Raw genomic sequence first — 19,014 nt, forward strand, 5'->3', positions numbered from 1 at the left:
ATATAATAATGTGTTTTTTTATAAGAGCAGGATGCTGACATTAGGAAATCTCATAGGCTAGGCTGAATGTTCAAGGGGATATCTTTGTGCACAGAAGTGTAAACTGCAAGTGTCTGAGGATAAAACGAGCTGCATCACACAGAAAGCTGACTGCCTTTTCTTATTTAAAAGTATGAGTAAGCACAGGATACAGGATACAGGACACAAAGATGGAACAGCTCTGTAACTGCTGGTGTAGCACGCAGAGAACACTGACAGAGCTACTTTAAAGCAGCATCACTCTCAGGTATGATTACCCCCGTCAGGCACCCATTTCAACACACAATATTTCAGTTGCTTTCTTTCCTATTTCCTGTGGCAGAAGGGCAGCATTCCCGAGATCTGTTTGAATCAGCTGAATGTTATCTTTGACTTCTTATTCGTGCTGCAGGCATAGAGAGTTTGGGGAAAAAACCCTATGAACTAATGGCTGCACTGAGGACAGTGGCTGCAGCAGCAGCTCTGACTGATGTGACAGCCTGTGCCACGCACCTCTGACAAGGTGCCACCATCAACCAGCTCTAATGGTACAAATGCCAAATCGTAGTTGCAGTGTCTCAGTGACGCAAGAGATGATCAGACGAGAAATTCAGTTGTCCTAAGGTCTGTTCTGCCCAGTGAGACTCAAAAGAGTGGGTTAAAGACTTCTTTGAGAGCCTTGAGCTATAACAGAAGGGAGAAACTAAAAATGGGCTCTTCTGATGTATAGACCAGATGTTCCTCTGCAACCAGCCTCCTGTAACTTCTAAAACAGTAACTAAACTATTTCAGTTTCCCATCCACATTTACATTGTATTTGTAAATGATGCTGTTGCAGAGTCTCTTGATCTGTTCTTCAGGTTAGCTATGTTGCTCTCCTTCCCTTTGCATTAATCACTGGAGTTTTGTTCATGCTGTTTGATCAGAAAATGAAGGCACTGAAAGTGGAGATGAAACACGTGGGTAATGGTTTGTGGCTTTGGTAGTCTGTGTTAACGTGTGACAAGACAGAATAGTAAACTGAGAAAGAGTTCTCCTGTGAATTCAGTGCCCCCATTATCTCTCATCCTTTATCCGAAGGGCTGAGGAAACCTTTCTTGTTAGCCAAGGCAGCTTGGTGCTTCGGCTTAATTTTCATTGCATAATTTTAAATACAGATCCTGCCTACAGTGCTGCAATTAATGGATAGCCTAAAGACTTATTATTTCAAACTAATTGATGTGTAAGAGAGTTTAAATAACATGAGTGGTAAGAAATTCTTAGGAATAACTTCTGTAACTAACTCAGAATAATCCTTTTACTGTTATATAGAGTAGAAGGTGACTTACCACCATGAAATGTAATGCCTGTTTGTATTCCTATAGTCCTAAATATATTTCCATAAGATGGGGAACAGATGACATTTTATAGTCACAATAAGCTTACTAGTCATATAATCTTATTAATAATTATATTCACTTCTGATACATGTCTGCCATCAGTTGGAATAGTCCCAAAATTCAAGATACATTTCTGTTATCCTCAACAAGCATGTGCTTTAAACAGAGCTTTAAACCAAGCAACCAATGTTTGTAAGTATTCTTCTGCTTCCTCAAATAACTTGATCACTTATGAAAGGCCTTTATTTTTCTAGTGTTCATTAAACTTATCTTAGTTAGATTTTTATCAGAATTGGCATCAGAGAACACACTGTAAAGTTGTAAGACCTCTCAAGAATTCTTTAATGCTTTTGGAAGATGTCAAGTACCAAAGTAATAATAAACCCTGATAGAGCATTAAAAAGATAAGTTCTTATCATGGAGAAGAGGTTCTGTTCTGCTGCCAATTGTTTTCCCCCCTTAAATAAGGTTTTGCACGGTACAAAACTTTTGCAAGATAGAGGCTACCAATAGTGATACACAGAAATGAAATCAGATTAAAAACAAACTGAAGCTCTAAGGAGATCATGTTATACATTCTGATGGCATGCCTCTCAGTGGAAAGAAAAGCAAAGGATTTAGGGAAGTTCCATGAGATTCATCTCTGTTCAGGCTTGACCCTCTGGTGAACTAGACTTTGGTGAACTGTATTGACTTCAGAAGGAGAGAAGCCAAGGACCACATCCAGCACACACTGATGTCAACAGAAAAGTTCAGTCTTCCTGTGGTAGGCTTGAGAACTGGATGAGGCCCCACTGAGATCAGTGAAGAAGGGAGGTACCAAAGGAACTGATTTTCTATGTAGTTTTAAGTGGTAGTATCTCTTATGTTCCTGTCTTCGCTGGCTTCTAGGGAATTTGTATATCCCTTTTCCTGGCAACAGGAAAGTCTGGCCACAAAATTCGACTGTATTCTTAGCAATATCATTAAAATAGGATTTTAAGATGTTCAAATACACAGCAAGATGAAAAGCATACCATAGTTGCAAGCAGTATGACACACACATTTCCTGTCACTGTAGCTCACTGAATGTATCCCACTAGACTTGAGAAGAGCTGACCTCAAACCTGTGCTGGCTGGTCAGGCTACAGCATGATCAGGGTGGTAGTCCTTCACCTACAATAAGCAGTAAGAGGGCAAAACACCTTCAGTGGTTTCCCTTCTTCGTGGAGCTCAGGTGCTCAGAAGAAACTGAGGTCAGGTTGTACACAGAGAAAGGTGGGCAGGTCTGGATGCAAGAATGGCATCTCGGAATTTGTAATCTCAACCTGTCTGTTGAAGCAGGCTGGGATTTTAAGCAGCAGCCTGGTCCTGCTTCCTAGACTTTCATGCTTTGCAGTTTCCTTAAATTGCTAAGACAAGACAGTTGGGACCTCTAAAACGCAGCTTTTGCACCTCTCCTTTGTGAGTCAGATTTCCTTCACATCTCTGTTGGGCAAGGAGTATGCACCTCATGCCGTTTTGTGCCAGTGACTCCTTCATTTGACCTGAGTGTTCTGTGCCTACACTTACATGGTTGCCAGTAGATCCAAAACCCATCAAAGTCAATCAGCGTCTTCTTGTGGACTTAAGTGAACTTCATGTGTGCCCTTTAACGGGCATGAGTTCAAGCACAGCAGTGGGAAGGGCTTTGTCTTGTTTATCCAGCTTTATGAAGTTACCTTATATGTCAATTTTTGCATTGCAGGATGCTTGCTGAACATGACTGCAATGGAGTTTTCTCTTCACTTCATGGGCAATTAGAGAGTTGCTCGAGTTTGCAGTAGTCAGTGTTAAATATGACCTTAGGAAAAATGTTTAAATAAAACCCAACTGAACTGACATATTAATCCCTTGAACTTAATCATGAGGATGGCTCCATTAACCTCCCATTGCATAGTACTGCTTAATCCAGTAATAGCTGTACAGGCAAGAAGAGGAGCATTTTTGCCTTTTAAGTTCATTGTAGTACTGGGAAGTAAAAACCCTGAGGCTGTTTTTAAGGAGGTTGAACCTCTAGGCAGTGCTGCTCTTACATTGAACTATAAAGTTTTTAGGAGTTGTAGCTAGAATTCCACACTGATTTTGCTTCTCGAGTCCAAAAAACCCCAGAGTGTTGTGAAACATAAAGGAATGAGAAGTGGTGGATATATGGATGAAATCATAGTGGAAATAGAGAGATGGGAATATAATAGTAATATATAAACACAGAGCAGCCATAAACAGTTTTAAGCTGTGTATCCTTAGTTAGCTATGATCCATCTCCATTTGGTCTTCATTACATAATATACATCAATATATAAATTTGAATCGAGTCCCAACTTTTTGCCAGTATTAAACTCAGCCTCAAAACTTTCTGACACTTGAAAGTACACAGGCTAAGCCACTGGGAAATGGAAAATCATTTCTGGAAGATGGAAAATGAGGGACAGAAGCTCCATCTCTGCTGCTAAACTTCTGCCAGGCTCTGATTTTTGTCATTAGCTTGTTATGTTAGAAAATAATGGGTCAGTCACTACATTGGCTCGTGTTTGAGGAAAGTCAGTGCCCATCTCTGCTAATAGTAAAGAGGAAGCCAGGCTCCTGTTGTTAATGAGTTGGGAAATATTTTGGAATAGCCTTCGTTGTTACAAGGGATTACAGGACTGCAACTACTTGAAAAGATTTTCAAAGAAACTTCCAGGGCTTTGATCTTTATTCAGAGCGTGCTTGCTTTCTAGTCTAGAAACATTCATTTTTAACAGGATATTAACACAAGGGCTGACTGCTCAGTAATTTTCCAAGCAGACTTTTCAGCAAGGAGCCGTCCCACAGAGGCTTTCTGATGTGAAGAGCTATAGTCAGTGCAAGGTAAACTTCAAAGTGCAGCATTAAGGCTTTATCAGTGTGATTGCTGTTTGAACTGATGACGGCTTCTAAACCTCCGTGCAGTTCTCTGACAATTATCGATGACATGGCAATTATAGTGAGCATGCACCTTAAGAAACAAGCCCTCTCAAGATACACAGACCTCAATGTGTGTTAGGAGCTCTTAATACTCAAAACAGGCTTGAGAGGCTGGGCTGAGTAAGAAAGGCAGAGCAGGGTGTCGCAGTAAAGGAGGTGCCAGACTTAATCATAGGATGACTGTGTTCCTTTTCCACTGAGCAGCACAGTGATGCCACTAAAGAAAGAGAAATAGATTATTTATTTCCTTTTCATTGTCATGTTTGAGGAAAAATCTCTGTGCTTGGAAGGAATTTTCTGATGGTACCTGTTACAGGTGTCCTGCCGAGAGTCAGGCACAGGTAACGCTGTAATTATCTATTAGCAAGGTGGATGTGAGAGACTGACAAGCACTTTGTTGAGCTGTATTCAGAGTTCAGCTTAGGCAAGGGTCCAAAAGCTGTGGTGTGGTTTCACCACATGTTTTTCAGATGTGAAGATAGGCTGAGGAAGTTGGGGCTGTTCAGCCTGGAGAAGAGAAGCTGCGTGGAGACCTCATAGCAGCCTTCCAGTATCTGAAGGGGGCCTATAGGGATGCTGGGGAGGGACTCTTCATTAGGGACTGTAGTGATAGGACAGGGGGTAACGGGTTAAAACTTAAACGGGAAGTTTAGATTGGATATAAAGAAGAAATTCTTTACTGTAAGGGTGGTGAGGCACTGGAATGGGTTGCCCAGGGAAGTTGTGAATGCTCCATCCCTGGCAGTGTTCAAGTCCAGGTTGGACAGAACCTTGGGTGAGATGGTTTAGTGTGAGGTGTCCCTGCCCATGGCAGGGGGGTTGGAACTGGATGATCTTAAGGTCCTTTCCAACCCTAACTGTTCTATGACTCTATGATTCTACGTGTACTTCATCAGCTCCTGAGCCCTCACACAGGAGGCCTTCAGCACCTGAAGATTTCTTTTCCTGTCTCTCCCCTCTTTACAATATAGCCAGAATCTCTCACTCTGTGGGACAGCACCACTTTTAGACAAAGCACATCATACATAAAGTGGCCCCACAGATTCCAGGGCCCCCTGGAGACATCCTGCTCACTGCTGTGGTGCTGTGCCGCTCTCAGAGTCCCATGTCCTCCGGTCCACAGGGGATTTGAAGCATTTCTGGAATATACTGTTGCTGTATAACCTCAAGATGTCATTTAAAAGGAGTTTCCAAGGGACTGTTATGACCTCTTGAGCTGAGAATTACAACACTGCTACTCTTCCAAGGTCTGTGCTGTTGGACACTCAGCTGCCTGTTCACAGGGGGCCTTTCCATGGAAGCGGAAAAAAAATAACTTGTTAGAAGGCAGTGGATGCTTTGTGGTATTTTATGTTGTTTGTTTTGAAGACAGTATCCAAAATATGGGCAGTACTTCATAAAAGGATCAGTTAAGAAGCTCTATTTGAGCTGTGTCACTAGAGTCATTTAACATGGATCCACCCCAAGATTCTGATGATAGATGAGGCTTCAGTGGAGTTTCTGTGGATTTATTGCACTGGAACTGAGCAGATTCTCTTTTACTTGCAGTGAAGCTAACTTAGTGCAGTGATAATGAAAAAGAGCAGAATTAGCCTTAAAATGTGATACATGCTCATAAAAAAGGGTTTTTCTTCCCCATTCAAACTAGCTCAGATTATCTTTATTCATATGCATCCTGAGATGCATAGGTCATGTATTTATGGAGCCTACAAAAAAACACTTGACAGCCTAAGAAAGCATTTTATCCACAAAAGGAAACAATTACACAAAATAGTCATCAGAAAAGAAGAGCGATTCCAAGTATACAGCTTACAAGGCACAGTGCAGGGTTTTGCATGAGAATAAACTGCTGTACTGATGAAGAAGTGGGAAACAAAAGTGATTGTGAAGAAAATCCTCCCACAGCATTCAGTAAGAGCTCTCTCCTTAAAGAAGATGCAAGAGATCTGAAATTACTACTGGTAATACAACTGTCAGTAAGGAATGATCACCAGTTGATGCTTTTGCTGTAAGGAGCTTCTCTAACTCGAAACTTCTCAGCAGAGGTACAGTACAGGCATATGCATATATAATACATGTGTAACCTGGGCAACACTGATGGGCATCTCATCACTCAGATGTTGTTTTAATTAGCTCTTGGAATAGATGTTGGTTTGCTATACAGAAAGAAGATACGAGTTTCTTAATGAGAGTGTTAACCCCTAGGAGCCCAGGTCCCATTGGTTTAATTGAGGTTGCAGTTAATAAAGGTGGAAACACAGACTGATGAAGGCCCTCAGGTTACAGTCTGATGCCTTGAGACAGCAGATATTAAAGAATTCATTTACATGGGGACTTGTACATTAGGGAGGCACATCAAATCACCAGATGAAACATGGAAGATAACAGGGGAAGTTGAAGGGGTAGTATATGAATACGTGAAGATAAAACAGCATACAGTTTCGAGACACCTTGGTTTGTGACATGCTTCGGGTGTTAAAGTGAGTTTTTTCACACCCATCTTGGGACAGGTTCTGAAGGACAGTATCTGGACTGAGCAACCTCTTGACATGGGAAGGCAAATGTGGCACTAGTGTATCAGTGAAAAATACAGTTACTCCTCAGCAAGCTATTCCCAAGCAAGCTATTACCAGTCTCTGGAATGGAGGCCTTGCAGGGTGGGAAGATTGGGTTGGTGTGTTAGACCTTGTGTAAAGGACTAGGAGAGCTTCATTTGGGAGATAAAAGAGTGTGGGGCTGCCAGAGAGAAAGTCCTGGAATTGGTGTCCCTTGTGTTTCTCATGGTCTGAAAAGTAATGAGACTGAGATGTCCTTGTCTGGGGACAGGAATCATTAATGGGAGCTTTCCTGTCAGTGTAAAGACATTCCCAGGCCAGCTGTCATTCACCTAGTGCAGTGCTGTTCCTTGTGTCATCTGTGATACTGAGTGCCCTTCAGTTTTCTTTAATGATTCCATACTTCAGCACCTTTTGAGATAAAACCTCAGCTACCTGAAAGGTTTTGTTTCCTGTTTAGCTATATTGTCCTTGAGCAGCTATGTTAAGATGTCAGCATGGTAGCATGTCTCTTTATGCACTTGCTTGCAGTCACTGGGAGAAAAAGATAGCATTTAAGTGTCCTCTGCACATGTGGAGTTGTTAACCCCTTTCCCAGGCCTGGATAAACATCTTCCCAAGAAACTGCATTTCCCAGCTGCCTTCTTTGGGCCATTCTTCTCGCTGGAGGAGGCGGATATGTCTGTTATGGAAAGGTCCTGCAGGGGAGTCCTGGGTCTGCTCAAACCCACTGTCCTCACCTGAAGTCACCCTGAGTGCTTCAAAGGGTGGAGCCATGAGGTGTGAGGACAACTAAGCCATGGTTTCTCCTTTGCCTTACCAGCAGAGATCTGTTTAGTGGAAAGAATAACATGGTCCTTAATAAGAAGTCCTACTGTTTCCAATTAAACAAAAATTGCTGCCTATAAATCACTTGATCCCTGAGCTCTGTTCCTCAATTTCACTCTCCCTGTTACTGAGCCTCCATCTGCTTTTAACAATTCCGGCTACTCATATGTCTTTTAATGCCGTATCCCTCCAGAATGGCTTTCTAATTAAGTAAGCTCTAAAAATTAAAAGCATCAGAACAGCAGCTTGCTTGTTCTCTGTACCCTTAATCTGGGAGTCCTCCATGTGCTATTTTGGAAGCTAAATTGAGGTCGCTGACATTATGCATATTTGTTGTCTGATGCAGTATTAAAAGCCCCAAATCCTCTATTCAGAATTATCTTTAGGCACTTGGGTCAAACATTTGCAGGAAGAAAAATAAGTATTTGGAGCCTTAGCAGATTTAGAGCAACAGGGGAGGAGTGAGAAAGGGGCCACAATCTCAGACCAGTATTGCTGTCGCAATATGCGTTCCCTGGCCAGGGAAAAGAGTGTTGGTGGTGTTAACAAAATAAACATTCACAATGACATCTGAAAAGGAAAATGGGAGCTTTGCTCAACAGAAATAGCTTGGAGAGGTTGAAGTCCCCCTTTTGTTAGCAGCTGTGCAGGGACCAGCACTTGCCTCTTGTCAGAATACATTCTGCTGAGATTGCACAGATGAAATGAATGCAGCTGAGGTTCTCATCAGAAAAGCAAAAAGAACAGGTACTGTGTATGTGGAATTAAATATTATACTGCATGTGGGTAGTGCCACATGAATGGATGCAAAATATGGATGCAAATCAGTATGGTATTTCAACTGGTGAGTGAATATAGTAACCAAATGCACCCCAAAAAGTCCTTGTTTTGATATTTTGCTGCCCTCTGCCTCAAGGGGAAAAAATGCAACGTAAAACTGCAATCAGAACTCAAAAAGTGTGAAAAGCTTTTAAAAACCTAAGCATAAAGAGTTTGCTGTTGGAAATGCCAGAGATCAGTGGAGATACCAAACTGTTTCGCCTTCAGAGTGTGTATTTACCTGGATTGTTGAGCCAGGGTGTTTGGATTGTTTTTCATTCATAATTCATTGCATCATTCATGGAAAGAAACAGTGTGATCAGGGAAACAAAGTATTTATGAATAATGCAAAATAAGAAAGATTTCAGAAGAGAGATGAAAGAAACACAAAGCTCAAGAAACTGGCCTTAAAATTGTGACCGGAATGGAAAAGCTGAGGCTTAAAATAGTTTACTTGGAGTCATATCAAATTTTTGCAGTGGAAGAACTTCATCAAAACAAGCATGGCCACAATTAATGGTTTTGATTCAATCAAATTGCATTTTGGTTGGAGTTTTTCACCAAAATGTGTAACAAGTTGTGTTTCAGACATGATTTTCTTCAAACATCTTTGCTCAGAGATTAATTCTTCAGATGCTTTTGAAATAGTGACCCTTCTGTTATTTCTGAGTTGAAAGTATATTCTACAAACCATGTGAGCTGGAACAAATCCCAGTCCATGTGGAAGTGGGTTGGGTTTGCATCAGATAACTGCCACTAGCATGGGATGTGACATCAGGACAATGATTCTCTGAGGTCTCACTGCTGTGCAGACCGAGCATGAGGTTCCTCAAGCCCTGTGTGGAAGGAAGAGAGTGGAAAAGTGTTTGGAAAACACTTTCATTACTAACTTCCGAAATGCTACTTCTAAGGTACAAGGGGAAGGATCAGCAAGGCTCATGTTAACAGCTTCAAAGGTGTTGCTGTGGCAGGAAGGGAGATGGGTTAAACATGTTTCCTCCACGGCCCCCCTTTCCCTTGGGCTGGCAAAGCAAGGGGGAGGAGGTCACAGGGAAGCAGTGCTGTGCATCCACCCATTGTTTTCAAGTCCTCCTGGTAACTGGTGTTGGCAACACTGTGTCACTCATGTGATGGTTTTAATTTGTTCTTGAAAGAAACGGAAGTTCATTAGATCACTTGAAAATATGCAAAAGTCTACAGGGACTTGGTCAGGAAGGTCTCAAACCAGCACTTCTGCTTCTGTAATTCTTCATTGATCACAGTTACTGTGGTGGCTATTTTAATGCTATATTATTTTGGTAGTTAATAGTAACAGCTAGGTATGAACGCTTTAAATAGTTTTAATAATACTTCCCACTTCCTTTTCTGAATGCATTTTCCTTGCTTTAAGCTGAATGACCATATTAATTTTCCCCTCCCACATTCCAAGGAAAGGGTTGCTGAGGCCTTTCTCTGAATGATGACCCTTGGAATTGAGAGGGAATGTCAACAGATCAGCTGGGCAGCTGGCTGGCCACCAGGAGCTCTGAGGCACGGGCTTAGTAATGTAAAGCCCTGCTCGATTTCTGTCCCTATGGCAAGGGGCTGTAGGTTCAAAGGACACTGTGGTGTTCATCCAGGACACAAAGGCGCGTGAGCCCTTGGTCACCCACACTGCCTAATGGCTGCCTGCAGACAAAGGGCCTCTCAGACACAGCTTCCCTATGGAAATAGACCCTTGTGGGGTATAGTGAAAAGGCAGGACAGTTGCAATCAAAGCCTCACCATATCTGCTGTTATTTTGAGTGGGACAACTCAGTAGCCCAGTAGTGCACAGCCTGTTACAAGCCTGTGTTGGTGTATGTCTGGTTTGATAAGTGATCACATAAATAAGGTGGAGGAGAACTCTTCCCAACTAGGATGGCACCTCCCAAGCTGATCCCTACCTAAACTTAATTTCTCTCCTTCCGTTTCTCTCCTTCCGTAACTCGGGGATGGTCATACTGATACTTACCCATTTTGTAAAGCTGATGTGAATATCTGCTGATGTTTTTAACTAGCCCTGTTGGTTAAATAGACTAAAAGGCAGGTAGCTAGAAGCATATATTCAAGACTTAGAGCTTCTGGCCACAGCCATCACATTCATTTTACATCCCCAGTGACCGCATTGAAAACACCTAATGATGGCTCCAAATATTTAGTCTTTAACTTACTGCCTGAAAGTAAAGTACATGAGAGCATGATTTACCTGAACAAGAAATCAAGCGTCCAACCCCTTGGGGGGTACACTAAAGCTGCATGGAGGTGGTATTAATAAATCATTTTTGTTGGGGGTTAAAGAGGACATAGGATCTATAAGAGGGCAGACAGTGAGATAACAGAAGGAAAAAGGTTTTCGTGCTAATGGGAACAGTGATCTAGATAACAATCTGCCCGTCTACTCACCAATCTCATTTCCCCCTCTTGTCTGGCTTCAAAATCCTACAAGCAAGTGTAGGTCACTTTGTTCAGTAGCTAGAGAACAGAGAAATGGGGGTAGGTGGACTTGTGATGGGAGGCAACCAAGGGGGACAGCAGACAGAACCATAAGGCCATGCTGGGCTGGAGTCTGGTGGGATGCTAGTTGTGCAAAGAGGATTTTACTTACACACTCACTGACATGGTACTTTGTCATGCAGTCAGCAAGCCAAGTAAAAGATACACATGATGAACTGCTAGGAGGGCAGCTTTCCATTAGCGGATGAGCTGTATGTCCCTGTAAAGCCTCAGAATGTGGTTAATGTTGTCTAATATAAAAAACTCAGGCTTTTAAAATAAAAACAGCTGGGGTTTTTGAGCCAGCTGGTTTAAGCAGGGCAACTTGTTTCTTTAACCTTGACCCACAGCTGGTTGCCAGTGTTGTGCTAGGGCTGGTGGTTTAAGGAAGATCATAACTGATGCACTGTGAGACTGCCATGGGTTTGCAAGCCCCAGGCTTGCTGAGGAAGGTCAGGTCTGGCAGTGGGACTGGGCAGTTGTGCCCAGGCTCACCCGTTGTGCTCTTTATTGCAGCCAGAGTGTCGTGTAATAGCTTGGGAGTCAGGGAATGGGCTCCGAGGTGCTTGTCTGGGGCCAAGCAAAGGGAAGGACTGACAGTGCCTTTGAAATCAAAAAGCAAACTCATTTTTACACACTGATGCAGTTTTAATCAACCCTCCTTGTCTGCTGTCTGCTCCTTCTCAACTAACTTCAACCTTCTCATGATTAGATATCTATATAGACTGTCTCTGGAGACACCGAAGAGAGAGAGGTAGCTCCAAATCCATGTCATTTCTATTAAACGCTTTACTTAGGGAGGGATTATCCACTGGAGGCGCTTTAGGATGTGAATATTAGACACAGTTGCTATCTAACAACACGCTTATGGTTGCACTGGGTTCAGATAATGTTCAATTTCTGAGGGATTTCAAGTATTTCCATTGCTCTTAAACCTAATTAAGCAAATCAAGGTTCTGAAGCAAGTTGAGAGCTGAGAGATCTTCTCTGACTTTTGATTTTACGTTTTTCCTCTGATGCCTGAGGTGCCCAACATTTACAAGTTCAGTAATTCCATGTATGACAATGAGGTGGGAAAATGCAGCAGCTCATCTCTGGCTCAGACACTTCTGTATAAACTCATGCCCTTTTATAAAGCTTTGATTTCCAGTGTTCCAGATCCTTTCCCACAATTCCTAGATGTATAAAACATACTGTATGCAGAGCTGCCTCTCCCTGCAGGAACTGTATCTGGCTTTGTGGGGTGCTCAGACACTGCCGCGTACCTGCATCAGCAACCCAGAGCCCAGCTGCAGGCACTCCTGAACAAGGAAAGACTGTGGCACTTGGCACGTGTAGTATCATGAGACTGTATAGGTTGGAAAAGACCTTTAAGATCACAGAGTCCAACCATGAACCCAACACTACCTCTGCCATTGCTGCTCTTTCTGATTAACCTAAGGAATATTTTGTCCCATGTTTGGTACAAATCCCCCTCTGACTGTGACAGCATCTTTGGGGAATTGTCATAAATAAACAGGACTCACCTTCCCTTCCCTCCCTCCTGTTTTTTGAAGCAGTGAGGGTGCTTAGCAGTGAACTGTAACCAAAAGCATGATGGCACTATGATGGTAGACCTTTAGCCTACAACATAATCTTTGGGTTTGCGATAATGACCTTGTGAGTGCCATGCTGCCATCACTCTAAAGCAGGGACCACAGCGGATGTGGCCACTCAGTGGCTTAGAAGTTCCCTGGGCAGCAGCAGGGTAGTCTTGGGGCTGCAGGGTTCCACTGGTGAGCTGGGCAGTGAGAGAGGATCAGCATCTGTTCCCCTGACAATACAGGAAGTGTTATCAAAATGGAGACAAAAGGAGGATCCCTCAAAAATTTGTCTCTAAAGAAAAAGCCAGAAAACGAAGTTCAGGGAAAAAAAAAAGAAAGGTTCCAGATAGAAGAAGGATGTTATGGTAGTGATTGTTCATACAGACATTGATGTGTCAGGGTGCATTTAATGGAACTATTTGTGCCTCAGACTCAGTGTTTATCAGTGCTATGACACTGAGTTGGGAAACTGAGGCCAGGACAGCAGGCAAATTGCCAGAAAGAAGGCAGGGAGCCAAAAGGAAAAAGCTAGATCCTAGGTCTTGAGGAAGAAAAGCTGCAAAATTTGTCTAATTAAGGAATGTAGAACTAGACCAGGTGAGCTAAGGACGTTGACTTGCATATGTGGAGAAAGGAGAAGAGGCCTCACAAAAATAAAGTCAGAGATGGAGGATGAAAACCAGGACAGAAGCATGGGGAATGGGATGGGAGGGGCTCAGAGGGAGGGATAGCAGTAAATTCATGTGCTGTGGACAGGTCAAGGATGGTAAGACTAGCAGAGGTCCTAATGTTCAAGTGAAAATCTGTATTACCTGCTGAGAGCCATTGCAATGGGGTGAAGGAGACTTGAAACCAGATAGGACAGACTCAAGCATAGAGCTGAAGGATCAGAATTCATAGCACCTTCATGCATCCTGGAAAAAAATACAGCTCAAAATACAGTTGCCCAAGAAACTATTGCAAAACTGCTGCAGCTACAGTTAGCAGAACCTGACTCCCTCTTTTTAAGAAGGTGGGTGGATGTATGGATGGTTGGTTGGATGGATGGAGCGGGTTTGGCTTTGGAACTTACCCCTTCTGCTTCCTGCCGTGCTCATGTTGGTCACGATGAAAAAATTGGCTTTGTCTTCAGCTGAAACCTTCATACACATTGATGTGTTTTAAAGAACAGATCGTACAGATCCTAATATGGGCACTAAAAACAAAAGCTCTACAAATAAATACTGGGAAAGGACCCACAGCTTCCTGAAGACTGATAGCCAGATTTCTTTCTGCATGCCTTTTGCATCCTGTTGATGATATGACACTTTTTCCCCAATAATGTCCAAGACTCATACTGCATTAATCAGATAATGTAACTTTCCATGATCTGGCCCTAAGAAATGTGATTTAACTTCTTTTCCCTCCCTCTTTGCCTCCCTTTTGACAACTGACTTTTTCCTAATGGTTTCTCCAACCCTTGAAATCTGGCAAAAGTTATGATATTGTTCCCAGAGCAATGTTTGTGCTGTGATTAATGTGTGATTAGCTACTTGATGCTTAATAAAGGCCTTGCTCTTTGAAAGGCTTGTCCGTGGTCCATACTGCACTTGAATCGGGTCTTGTGAACACCAGTGGGAGTATGGACACCAATACAGTTAAATCCATGGATTTGGGTACCCACGGATGGTACCCAAAACCAGCCTTATCAACAAATGACCGCACGTTCCTTCAGCTTTGCTATGACTGCATGGAAATCCACAGGTGTATTGGATGTGTGGCACTAATGTGAAAAAAAAAGGAATATATTGTTTAATCCTGCAAAAATGTATTACTAACCTCCCCTGCCTTGTGTGGTACCTGTCCCATACTGTAGCACTGGTGGCATTGGATACACCTGAAGACAGCTTGTCTTTTTTGTTGTAGTTGCAGGTGGAACTTGATCAGGAATACCAAGACAAATTCAAAAGACTGCCTTTGGAAATTCTGGAGTTTGTACAGGAAGCCATGAAAGGGAAAATCAGTGAAGATGGAGACCACAGTTCTGCCCCCTCTTCCCTGGCATCCGACAGTGGAAAATCAAATCATAAACCTCTGCAAAGTGAAGAGGAATTGGAAGAAGATAACCCAGAAAAGGCGTTTGATACTACTTTTTAACTGCCCAGGAAACAATCAGTGCACCGAGGCGTGCCGCTGCCCAGCTCTGTGACCCTGATGTGAGCTCCCGCTGCAGCATCTGGGGGGGCAGGAGAAATCTGCATTCAAGCGCACATTTCCCACAAGGAGTATTTTATATCAAGTATTGTGCAAAGGTCTTCATTCTCATTCTTCACCTTATTATTATTCTAAAGCTTAGTGCAGTTGTAATGGGAAAATTAATATGTTAACCATCCTCTCTTCTTTTTTCTCCTTTTTTTTTTGGTCAATTTACAATGGGTAATTTTGTGGCCATGTTCACTGCTAAGAATGTTTAATGAAGACCAGTGTATTGTACAGAGACAAATGTGTGCAGATTTCTTTTGGAAGTGCCAATGCAAAGTGCTCCAAACTAATACAGATCCTAGAGAATATTGTTACAGTACTTAATCATATTTGTTTCCTTCTTTCTAACTGCACCTTGACAGCTGTACCATCATTTTACATTTGCACTGAAACATTTAATCCTTTTTAGCTTTGCAAGCACTGGTGGCTTGCTGTCTTGGGATGATGTTTATCACATGGAAAGAAATCTATTTGCTGCTGAAAATTCTTGGAACTGTGGGGACGAGAGGAAAACAAGGAGAAGAACTCTGCCTGGGGATTGCTGGTGTCTGTGTACATCTGTGTTCCTTAGACTGTGTGAGTGCATATATGTTTGTGTATATATATATATATATATAGCTATATGTGCACACATATCAGTCAGTACACACGCAGCATGTTTCTATTTTGAAGTAAGCGTGGTCTCTTGGCCAAAGGAAATGCTTCAGGGATACGTGGGTAGAGAGAATCTTTCTGAAAGCTAACATCTGGGATATACTGCTAGAAAATAGTCACTGAATCATGAAATTCTTTTTTTTTTTGTGGTGTTAGTGTTGTAAATCAAAGTAGTTTTAGAATATAAATTTGATATATATTTTGCAGACTCAGAAGTATTGATTTTAAGTATCATATTTTAAGCTTACTGAATTTGATAGGATTATAAAATGTTTAGGACTACAGTATTTGAAATTTAACAGAATCTTCCATTATTTTTAAGACTGAGGTTCAGTTTTACGAAGGTCTGAAATTTAAAAGCAAACTATAAAAAACCTGATCACTGTTATTTAAAAATGTATATTAATCCATTTAACTGACTACTTAAAGTAAGAACAATCAAAGTTAGTGTACTGTATGATATGCATGAGAGAAGTAACAGCACATTTTGAGACATTTCTATCAGACGACAGAGGCACTTTGTGCGAGTCAAGAGATTTGAAAAGGTGACGAAATTCTCTGCATTCCCAGACTAACAGAAATAGGAATTGGGAAACATTAGGGACAGATTCTTATCTGTACCCAAGCCAATGCATGATGGTAAAGGCCTTTCTTTCCCTCAGCTGTGCAAAGAGGCGTTTTAGGGCAAAGGAGAAACTAGGTCCAAAGATGCAGATCTGCACTGAGGGGCTTGATCCTGCAAACTGGGCTCAGCACAGCTCATGTGGGGAGTGACAGTCACATTAATGTTTGCAAGATCAGGAAAGCCCTTGGATAAAGCAGTCTGTGACATAGGGAGGCATTTTAATACATCGTAACAGTTAAGTTACTTTACTTCCATTCCCTCAGGATTTTAGTGCTTTAAAGTAACTTATTTTATTTAAATTTAAGCAATAAAATACAAATCAAGCTTAAGTTTCCAGTTAAATAATGGTGTGTGTATATATATAAGTTCAAATCTTGGAAAACAAACAGTATTTTGATGTTTCTTTTTTAAACTTAAAGAGTAGAAAGAAAGAAAAATTGCACATTGTTTGGAGGTTGTATTTCGGATGAAACTATTCTGGTTTACGATGAGGAGATTAGTGAACATGAAATTCAACAATCTGACTTTCATCTTAATGCTAGGAAAGGTGAATCCTCTGTTAACTCCTTGTTTTGCACTTTGAACTCAATCACTCATTGAAAAGGTAGAGAGTCGAGATGTAATGCTGCATTTTATAAAGTCAAAAGGACATATTGTCTCAGCTATTAGAAGAATGAACTGATAGCAGTGTTCACAATACAACTGAGGACTATTGCATTACAGAAACCGTTGTACAGCGCAGGCTTCCCGGTCAAATCTTAGCTCCTTTGAATTGCAGCGGAGCCAGGACTTCACCACAGTCTTCAAACTCGGGCAAATCCCACTTACCTTTTATTTATATTTCAGAGTACATAAATATACCTGTTGGATGAATTATACTCTCAGCTGTAGTCATTTTACAGTACGTTTGTATCTGACCATTTCCTGTACTCACGTTTTTTTATATCTGTACAGTGCCACTTTCTGCGGGTGTAAGGTAGTGTGTAACGCTGTACATCTTGCATTGTTCAATCTATTTCAGTGAAACTGATATCATTTAATATTGATATTACTTGAACTAGAGTAAGATAATGAAAACAAAAAAAAAGGGGTCTTTATGATGTGCAAGTCTTGTGCCTTTTATGTATTTTGCCTTGTTCCGTGTTGAATGTGTGGAAATGCTGTATCGTGGACTTTCTGCTGTATAGAATAGAGCTGTCTATATTAAACTAGGTTGTGTACTTCAGATATCTTTACACTACTGAAAATAGCTTGGTTTTGGCAGTATCAACTGAATTTTAAAAGTCCTACTGAAGGCCAGACGTTTTAGATTTAACATGTTCATAATTACGTTCATTAATGCTCATGTATTAGCTAAACAGTCACTGAAAGATAACTAAAGGGACATCACTGCTTGCCTTTCTTTGAAATCAGTGTTGCTCTTGTACATTGTATTACTAGTGTCTGTGATTGATTAGGCCTTGATGATTTGCTTTCCAAGTAGGATGAAGTATTTCAGTTAACATGTACATATTTTTTCGGTTCCTCAATCTATGGATTGTTTCAGAGGCATAATTCACATTTTTGTAAAAATTCTATGCAATTTTGTGGCATGATGTTTCTTCCACTTGTAATTTTATGTGCTTACATTACAGATCCAAAGGACAAATAAAATTTCTTAACACAAGACAGTTGTTTTCTCTGTTCATTGACTCAAGAGCCTCAGTTGACTCAGGAGACCTTCCTGACCTCCAAGACCTTTGTTCCCAGGAAGGGCAAAGCCACCAGCAGCCAATGATGTTTCCCTGCAGGCTTTTGTGTTCACAATGAGGAGAACAAGGAGTTCATAGAATCATAGAATAGTTAGGGTTGGAAAGGACCTTAAGATCATCCAGTTTCAACCCCCTGCCATGGGCAGGGACACCTCACACTAGACCATGTCATCCAAAGTTCTGTCCAACCTGGCCTTGAACACTGCCAGGGATGGAGCATTCACAGCCTCCCTGGGCAACCCATTCCAGTGCCTCACCACCCTTACAGTAAAGAACTTCCTTCTTATATCCAATCTAAACTTCCCCTGTTTAAGTTTTAACCCATTACCCCTTGTCCTGTCACTATAGTCTCTAATGAAGAGTCCCTCCCCAGCATCCCTATAGTCCCTCTTCAGATACCGGAAGGCTGCTATGAGGTCTCCACGCAGCTTCTCTTCTTCATGCATGTGCCTAGGCATAGAATCATAGAATCATAGAATCGTTCGGGTTGGAAAGGACCTTAAGATCATCCAGTTCCAGCCCCCCTGCAGTGGGCAGGGACACCTTATGCTAAATCATATCACCCAAGGCCTCGTCCAACCTGGCCTTGAACACTGCCAGGGATGGAGCATTCACAGCATCCATCCCTGCCCCTCCCAGCAAAAGCAAAACCTGCATCTGCTGGTGCTCTGAACAACCAGTGTCCTGCAGCCCATGAACTGGTAAGAAAACTTAGTGACTTACAGGCCAGGCTTTGTTGAACGGCTGTTGAGGGGGTTTCAGCCAGACTGATACACTGCCTCGGCCTCACTTCCCTTCCAATGCCCCAACTGTTTCACTAATCATATATGCAATTATATATGTGCTATGAAATGTACCTTTGCAGGGGCCTTCCACTGAGAGCACTGGAAAATAAATCTATTCCTTTGGCTTTTGACTTGCATTTTCCTATTTAATTTACAATGTGAAAAATGATCTCTGGGAGAAGAGATAAGCAGGTATATTAATCCAGTGTATTAAGGGATATACCTATTAAAATAAATAGTCTCCAAGGCAGTTACAGTCAAATTGCTCACTAGAAGAGGTGTGGGGAGATGGGTTCTG

The 19,014-nt window shown here is 41.8% G+C and overlaps 1 protein-coding gene across 3 annotated transcripts in view; it reads left to right on the forward strand.

Annotated features, from left to right (window-relative positions):
* The window catches only part of PLCB1 (phospholipase C beta 1), a 402,625-nt gene extending 384,777 nt beyond the window's left edge, over positions 1-17,848 (forward strand). For 2 of the 3 annotated variants that reach the window (XM_062610302.1, XM_062610320.1), the window contains one exon: positions 14,566-17,848. In XM_062610302.1, the coding sequence (XP_062466286.1) occupies positions 14,566-14,796 (231 nt within the window). In that variant the 3' untranslated portion in view covers positions 14,797-17,848. The remainder of the gene's footprint in view (positions 1-14,565) is intronic. The other variant, XM_062610314.1, reaches the window with a different exon arrangement.
* The last annotated feature ends 1,166 nt before the right edge of the window (positions 17,849-19,014 follow it).

The sequence above is a fragment of the Pezoporus occidentalis genome, unplaced genomic scaffold, assembly GCF_034315485.1.
Source record: "Pezoporus occidentalis ecotype Australia unplaced genomic scaffold, CSIRO_AGI_Poc_V1 ctg10, whole genome shotgun sequence".
Taxonomy (NCBI): Eukaryota; Metazoa; Chordata; class Aves; order Psittaciformes; family Psittacidae; genus Pezoporus; species Pezoporus occidentalis.